Source organism: Pieris napi, chromosome 19 (assembly GCF_905475465.1).
Source record: "Pieris napi chromosome 19, ilPieNapi1.2, whole genome shotgun sequence".
Classification (NCBI taxonomy): domain Eukaryota; kingdom Metazoa; phylum Arthropoda; class Insecta; order Lepidoptera; family Pieridae; genus Pieris; species Pieris napi.
In genome coordinates, this window is record NC_062252.1 from 8924021 (window position 1) to 8933470 (window position 9450).

The 9450-nt window shown below is 31.8% G+C and overlaps 1 protein-coding gene across 1 annotated transcript; it reads left to right on the forward strand.

Annotated features, from left to right (window-relative positions):
• The first annotated feature begins 878 nt into the window (after window positions 1-878).
• On the forward strand, window positions 879-2616 carry LOC125059197 (gloverin-like). The gene is made up of 5 exons (XM_047663498.1): window positions 879-1010; window positions 1331-1415; window positions 1546-1666; window positions 2064-2249; window positions 2451-2616. The coding sequence occupies exons 2-5, from the start codon at window positions 1336-1338 to the stop codon at window positions 2580-2582; spliced, it is 519 nt and encodes a 172-aa protein (XP_047519454.1). The 5' UTR covers window positions 879-1010; window positions 1331-1335; the 3' UTR covers window positions 2583-2616.
• The last annotated feature ends 6834 nt before the right edge of the window (window positions 2617-9450 follow it).

Below are 9450 nucleotides of genomic sequence, written 5' to 3' on the forward strand. Positions count from 1 at the left end.
GTATAGGGAAGTTCAAAGACAGTTAAGTTCTACAAATAAATCTCTTCTCTAATATTAAAGAAGAAATTTTTTATTTTGATATTTTAATTTTAATAAATATCTAATATATAGAATTCTCGTGTCGCGGTGTTTGTAGTTAAACTCCTCCGAAACAGCTTGACCGATTCTCATGAAATTTTGTGTGCATATTGGGTATAACTGAGAATCGGACAACATCTATTTTCATACCCCTAAATGTTAAGAGTAGTCCACCCCTAATTTTTTTTTTAATTTTTGGATATATTTTTTTATTTTTATTTTTTTATGATACAACATTAAAAAATACATACAACCCCTAATTTTCATCCCTCTACGATCAACCCCTATTTTTGATTATAAATGATAAACATGGCAAAATTTCTGGACTGATTAAATTTACTAATGTTGGAAATTCTACGTAAATGATGTTACGAATTTAAAAAAATTATTAGATACATATTCGTTGTAAAGTAAAATCTGTATATTGCTTAGATTATAAATATAACTGTGTATCTAATAATCTTAAAGGAAATAATTAAAAACTAAGAAAACTCAGTAAAATAAAAATTTTATGACAACAAAAATATATCTATAGTCGGACTTAGTAGACTTTCCACAACCACGGCATCGGTATATACGCGAGCGAAACCGCGGGGCATTGCTAGTGTTATATATACATCACAGACCGAAATCAAACCTGCATCATATTTGTAGTAGTAATAGATAATGCTTATAGAAAACCAAAAAACCACGAGTATTTACATAATGTGCTAAATAATAAAATACAATTGATAACAGATGCAAATAACTTCTTATCAACGTTTGCGGGCGCGCGCTTTAAGATTGTCAGGGGATTTACTCAAGGAATGAACTCTTGTTTGGGAGATGGGAAGACCCTAGCCACTGATGTTTAGTATATAAACATGGAGCAGCAAGGAAGAGTTATCATTTCTTCGTGGTTACTACTAGTGTGATATTGTGAAGTGTAACAGGTGAATATTAGTTTTTTTTAAGCTTTGATATCTAAATGATTTGAAAGTATTATTAGAAACTACACAATTTCTAATATTTAACAGAATTCAAGTCCTGTTTATTTATAATAAAATTTTATTATAATTATTACGTGCAGCAAATATGTTCACGGGTAGAATAGATTATGCTTTTTACATTTAAATACATTTGCGTTGCGTGAAAGTTTTGATACTTGTAAGCAAAAAAACTTGAATATTTAAATTAATTTGTATTTTTTTTTAAACTTTAAATGATTTACTTGCCTGACATGACAATGACATTTGGTTCTTTAATATTTCAGATAAAATGAAGTTCCTTTGTGTATTATTTGCGATTGTGTGCGCAGTGGCAGCGCAAGAGTATTACGTGGAAATCGTTGATGATGGGTAAGCAATATTAAAAGTGCACAAGAGTTTTGCTAGTTTTAAATACAAAAAAAATAATGGTAGAACATTCTTTATTTGCTGTAAAAATTTAATCAATTTGCCCTAACTAAAGTTAATAATTTTTCCTTAGCTACCCAGAATGGTACCTAGAACCTCAAAAGAGGGTACGCCGTGATCTCACGCTAGACCACAAAGTTGGGGAGAATGGTAAAGTTTTTGGAACCGTTGGAGCCAATGACAATGGATTATTCGTGAGTTTAATAATTAAATATAATTTTTAGATTACCTTTTGAAAATCTAAATCAAATTGAAATATATAGCATACAGGTTGTCCTATAAATCAAATTCAGCCAGAAATCGGAAGATAAAAATACTTTTTTTTGTACTTTAGTATCCAGACTTAACTTCCAACATTGCATAGTAGATTGTTTTCATTACCTTGTTTGAATGGCAATAATTTTAAAAACGCCTCACTTTTTGGTTTATGTGTGTTAGTTTTAATGACACTAAAAGAAATACTATAATTACAAGCAAAGAATAGGAGAAATATTTTTATAATTTTCTTTACAAAATCACTTCCTCGGAATCATTGTATCAAATTAAATTAATAAATATTTTTATATATTCTAATAAAATAAAATATTGTAGGGTAAAGGAGGATATGAACACCAGTTCTTCAATGACAACAGAGGAAAGCTTACCGGTCAGGCAACTGGTACCAGAGTTCTAGGACCTCTGGGAGACTCCTCTCACCTCGGAGGAGGCTTGAACTGGCAAAACTCCAACGCTGCTGCATCACTGGATGTCAGCAAACAGATTCATGGACCCACTTCTGTATGTTATTTGATATATAGATTAGCTTATTGTACAAAGACTTTTTTCTTATAATGAATGTATGTAAATTGTGATATACCAGTAGTATTTCATTTTTCATATTGTAATAGTTTTTGAGAACAAATAACTCACCTTGCCACATTACCATGTTACCCGAACCTGAACATTAATAAGTATTTTAACATTATATTATTTTGACAGTGGTCTGCGGCTGGTGGTGGAAAATGGCCAGTTGGTAGGAACGGCGATTTCTCACTCCAAGGCACATACGATCAAATTTCTGGACGTCGACCTGATTACGGTGGCAGAGCCGCCTACAACTACCGTTGGTGATTGAGAATTAAGAATTAAAGTATTTATTTATTAATTTGTGTTTTTTTACTCGTACAATTTATGTATGACATACCTAAATTCAAACTCTATTGTTTGACCTAGGGCCACTCCCAGTTCCCAATTCTTTTACACATTGTTCATTTAAAATTCATGACGTTCGAATTTCAAAATCGATTTACTTCTTAATAGCTACTTTGGTATTAAAAAGTTGGTATTATTCCCAATGGTATTATCTTATAATAACTCATTTAATTCAGATTATATCCATATATAGATTTATTTAGAGTTAATAAGTTTACAAAACAAAAATTACCAAATTCTAAGGTGTTTGCTCGTTTACAAATAAAAGTAAAGAGAAAAAATATATAGATATATATCTGCTATTCACACACACATAAATTAAAATCAGAAGTACATTATTTATATATAGCTGATACTTTAAAATATATTCATAATTCAAAAACAAATCCAGATCAATAAAATTCGGTGAAAACCAAGAAAATCTAATCAAAAAGATGCTTTTATCAACCATGTTTACAAATGTTTATGCATAACTTTACTGAAGGAAATCAGCACTGCACACTACAACGGATTTCTGAAAATAAATAAATGCTATACAAATCAAATCAAGATATCACGTATTCACGTACTCACGTAGGTAAAAAAAATGGTTCTTAATTTACATTTACTGCCAGTTCTCAAATCAATTCGTAGAACGGACGAGAAGAACTGGAAATGAACTCTCCGTCTCTCCTTCAAATCTCCAAGGATTAATTACAAATAAAAATTTAGTCCCATTTTAGTAATTTAAACTTTCTCATCTCATCTTTATTCATATAGGTAAACAAGTACACTTATGAACGTCAAAATTATAAAACCTACACCTAAAACAAAATAACTAGCGAACTAGCTGGATATTCCAAGTCAGAATTTGCTTACACAGTCAAAAGTATTTCAATTTATTAGATTAATTACTTCAACTAGTGACAATTAAGTCTTGTAACTTCTCGCTACAGTTTAACGAAGTTAGGAATTGAGGCGTCTTATTACCTCCCATCATACATCGAAACCCATTAGTAAGGGGTTTAATTAAATTGTCTATGGTATGGTTATGTTGCATATGAAAGCGGATGCGGATTAACTTTAAACATATATTGAATTGCACGTTATAAATAAATAAACGTAAATTATTAATTTAGGATTTTTTCTTGGACCGTTGGATCTATAGACTCCACTGATTGAGAGATATATATTTGTGAACAATGCTCCTCTTTTTAATTACACGCCTTATGTATGTATGTATGTAACTGACTCCTTCGGACTCGATTTTGACCCACTTTTAACGGACAGATTTAATTCAAACTTTGCCCACCTGTCAAAGATCGATGACAATGCAATAATCCGAAAAAAAAAATGAAAAAAATTTAACTATAAAAAAAATGGGGCGCTCTGTGCCATATTTTTCGTCTATCGAGCAACCCACGCTTTTTCACAATAATACCAGTATTTTTTGTTCATTACCATTTTCAGCCTAAATTAGGAATTATTTTTCACTTTTTAGTTTGATGTGCTTTAAAAGCATGTTTTTTAGTTTTTTTTAACTATTATTTATTATGTTATAAAGAGCCATATAACATTTAAATATTTCATATGTTATGTATTGATTGTATATACAAACAAGAATAGTTAAGACTTATTAACATTTAAAGCTTAACAAATGTTTGTGTGAAAGAGATGCGAAAAGTAATTCGCGCATACCGAAATCTAACCTGCATCCTGTAGATTGCTCAAACGAATTTCGACTGTTTGTTTATAAACTTAGGTCGCAATTAGTAAATCCAGTTAAGACACTTCAGTAGGGGTATTACGTAAAGCAACTATTTATGGAAAATAATTAATCTCTGATTGAATCTAATTCGGTTTGAGTCTTGCCTTATATTTGCGATAGATAGATATCTAAATAAAAACCTTAATAAAAAAAGTTTAATATGCTCTCAGAGCGTATTTCTGAAATGTATGTAAAGGATAAACAATCAATCAAAAACATTTATTCATATAGGTAACCGTATGTACATCAAAAAATAAATACATATTAAATGCTTCCATTTTTACATTTACTGCCAGTTCTAAAATCAAGGGCGTAGACCGGACGAGAACAGGCAATAAACTCTCCGACACCCTTTTTAATCGCCAAGTTTTTTTAAAGATTTGTCCTCTATCAGCAGGAGACATGTTGAAATAGGATCACGCACTGACATTATGGGAACAACACGCAAGTAAACCTTTCTAATAGTATTCGTAACAAATTTTAAATCGCAATTTAAACTATGCGAGATTACTGCGACTACTGAATACAATTAGACGACTAGCTGTTATTGTAGAGTAACCCTCCTTGTGGTAATTAAGATTGCGTGTTCACCTAAATTCAGTTCAAGACTGGCTTCAATTTGACCGTCGATGCTTAATTTTCGGCAGTATCATTTATCGACGTTCCCTTAAGAGTTCCTGGCCCTAATCTGAATCTGTTACGAAGTTATTTGTCACTCAATAAAGTTTATGCCTAAGTAAATTAGTAATAAGTAATACTAGTGTACGTCACGTAAGAAGTGAAGAACTTCTTTATGACCTTATTTTTCGAAAAATGATCTACTTTTTTTTAACAAAAGGCTTTTATTATCATAGACATGAATACAAATAATACAATTATTTCATTTTACCTTATTACTACTAAGATTATTACAGAATTTCATTAATTGTAATCATTGTCATCGTTATTATATATTTTTGTTATTAATGGCTTCGAATCTCTTCGAATCAACCGTGGTAGGGACAAGAAAAAGATACAGTTGACTCTCGATAATTTTATACACGTTAATTTGAATCTCTCGATAACTTGAAATTTTTTTCCGGTCCGTTGAAAAATACTCGATAAATTGAATAAAATCAATGTAGTAGTAAGCGCGTAACGGAATAATGTGACGCGTAACCGAAAAACGTGACGTAAAATTTTTCCAACGTCGATAAAGAAGTATCACTTCAAAAACCTTAAAAAATATAATATAATAACTAAAATATATAATCAACAGGAGTTCCTTTAGGCAAGGTTCCGAAGATACTGGCAGCGATACCCCTTTGTAAGGCTAGACAAATTCTTTGCCCGAGGTTGCTGCCAGCTCTTCGGTCTCCTGTGATATCCTATACCTTTTAGCTATTTCCTTAAAAAGCCTTAACTTTCATAAATAATCCAAATTTTTGTAACTTATTTAAATAATATAATGTATCAAACAACTCAAACATACTTTGATAAATGATTAAAATCTTTTTTTTATAGAATATGGTACACAATTGGTGTGGTGGTACACAAGTAAATTTGTGTTATATATTTTATGATACTAACCATACATTTGGCTTATATTTAATTTTATAGGAGTGTGTTATGACGCGATACTGACATATTTCTACGAGTTCCAGTAGCCTGGGGCATGGAGCAAACATCCAATAAATAACGACGTCCTATATACATATCCATTTTTAGGTATTCGATATGCCTGTATCATATTTTCGTTGACCGTCTAAACAAGTATTTTGCACATTGAAGCTAATATTTGTGCACAGGCGACTGAACCCGTCGTGGGTCTTAGGACTGCGAATCAAATACTTTTTTTTTTGTTATTTGCAATCAGCCCCAAGGCTATGAGCGAATTTTTTCTGTGGTACTTTCATGTGGAGTTACTTCCCATTGGAAGCATCTACTCATCTTCTGTCTAGAGCTACTGCCGGTCTTCTAGCTCTAGAGTATGGTGACGTTTTAGTAGACTCACATACTGTCCAATGGTGAGGTGGCGAGCAAGTTCATTCGGGTAACAGCTTAACCGCTCTTTGTATTTAGCTGCCAGTCTTCAGATTTCCTCTTTGATAGTTCTCATTTTAAGATGTTCGTGAACTTCGTTGTTGGTTATGTACCATGGTACTTTTGCAACTGCTCTTAGGATCTTGTTCTGTTGTCGCTGGAGTGAATCAAATACTTAACAACTAAATTAAGACCACTCATACTACGTTTAAATAGTATTTAATTAACATTATCTCGAACAAAAACATTAAACTAGAATATGGTTATAAATCACGATAAAAATAAAGCATGTAGGTGAAATTGCAGATGTTATTCGATTACGTCGGAGCCACGTCGCAGCTTTCATTTGCCTTGTTATAGAGCAATAGGGACTCCAATTAAGGTGAGCTCGCAATTTAAGCACGCAATGCGCATACCGTTTTTGCTCCTCTGGGATTTATGTATGAAAAGTAAACGTTACGTCAAGAAATCGTAGAATCTTGGTGATTAAGTTAACTTTTGTTGTGAGCAACCCAAGTGTTCTTCAAGAACTCGGGTTACCAAGAAGAGGGAAGAGAAGAAGAAGAATACCAAGGGTCAGAACCTTAAGGGCTTTGGTATTGCTGTCTCCAACACTATCGACATATTGATATGTTCGCAGCGTGAGTTCTTAGCAGCGATATTGTGTATTAAATATATTTTATTATATTCCACACTATCGTATTGATTTAGTGTAAAGATAGTGTATGTATTTCTTGGGAATAAATAAATACAAGTTTAGTTTTCAGCCAATAATAGCTATAGTTGTCTATCCGAAAACTAGGAATTTAAATAATTCTTTAAAATATAATATTATTTCTTTCATTACGTATGTACTATGTATATTGTCTATTCGCCACCTGTCGCGTTGACAACTGACAGGCATCTGTCTTGTTGACAATTGTCTTATAGAGGTAAGAATCAGAGACAGAAAATAATGTATTGATACCTGGGCATTCCTGTGATGTTTTACTCCACCGAGCAAGTATTAATTACGTATTTATACATCAAGATTACACAAACGGGATGCATGATAATAATCACTCACCTAGTGGCACTAGATTCCGAATTATAATAATATTTAATATACAGTCACCCTACCACTAGAGCTAGCAGGAGATTAAGGCAACCCCCTCTAGACAACTACGGTGATGTTAGGGGGAATAAGCTTATACTTTACCTCTCATTTCGCCTTCAATTATACATGTTACAGAATATTATGTTATTAAATTTTTGAATATGTTTAAATTATTAATCAAATGTTGAAGTAAAACCTTCTGCCTTGTACTTCTAGATTTTACGTTTAACTTGTATACGCAAATAAATGATTCTAAAATTATGATTTATTTTTGTTTGGTATTGAAACTAAAACTAAAAAAATACTGAAGTAAACTTGTATGCAACGGTCAATTAACATATAGATAATAATGCACATTATTAGCATAGTGAGAAAACCTTTAAATGCCCCCTGAATGCTTCTTTGGGTTTAACCAATTTTTTTTTTAATCCGTAGATAAAGTAGCAAACACAAAAAACCTTCCCGTTTTTAAGCTGTACCCGAATCTGGTATATCATTGCGAATGGCATTACCTCCTTCTCCATTAATCATACATTATCATACATAAATCAACCAATGTATCAAGCAACTTTAACAAATCTTTAATAATAATAATTTATTTGCACATTATATTACAAAAAAGTTACGGTGGTACAATCTGAAGTTCGCCTAACTATCATAAACACATAATGGCGTGCAAATTTGTCTTAAAAGGTAGAATATAAGTTACAGTATTGGGTCCTAGCACTATAAGGCTTTTTAAGGAAATAGCTAAAAGTCACATCAGACCGAAGATCTGGCAGCTACCTCGGACAAAGAATTAGTCTAGCTATTCAAATGGGGAATGCTGCCAGTATCTTCGGAACCTTGCCTGAAGGGATTCTTTATAATAATATATTTAAGTTATCTATATATATAATGAAAATGGTCTTCGTTTGAGGCTCAATCACACCTGAAAAAAAAATATGAAAAAAAAAAAAATAATGAAACATAAAATTTATTTTAATTCGTCCAGCAAAGCGGGCGCGAAACGGCTAGTTTTATATATTTTTAAAGTTAAAATTACATAATGAGTCATATCATTGTAGTCAATTCTTATATTAATTTAACACTACATCACGTTATTAAAATTATATTAATAACTAGCTGGCCTAGCGAACATCGTACCGCCTAACAGTCTATTTTTTATTTTTTTTAAATACTTATTCTGCTATTCGGGACTCCGGTCTAGCTAGTAAGATAAAAAAAGAAAGTTGATAAGACAACAAATACATAATGTCAAAAATAAAAATTTACCATTCCCGGAACCTCTCCACTAACACTTGAACTCTATGATATGGTATTAAAGTTCATATTGACTTTTAAGTATTATATTATACATCCTCGTTCTTCAAGGAATATTATATTAAAAAAATCAGACAAATCGGTCTAGCCGTTTTCATGTTATGTCGTGACAACGGAAAACGGGTTTCATTTTTATATATATAGATAATGATACACCCAAATAATCATTATTATTATGATGGAATATTTTACCATAGAAATCAACTCTAGTACACTTATCTTCCATAAATATATTATCTTTACAAGAATATTTTCCTAAACATAAACCAATTCCGCGCAATAGACTTCAATCTATATTCTTCCGAACGGATATTAACTTCAAACCGAATCTAATAACAGAGCGACGTCGCTGAGGAAAACTGCTTTTCATAGGGCTTTCATATAATAGAGCCGACAAGAGTCACTCAAATAAATGTGAATATCAAAGTGTTTTATGTTCGTACATTATTGAACTAAGGTAGGGCTAATTTAATATGCACATTTGACACCTCTAAAGAATATGGTATGGTGGTACACTGACGTTACAAGTTACATCAGAACGACATATGAAGCTAAAACTGACAGATGTCAAGTTAGCCCTACCATACAAATACTATAAT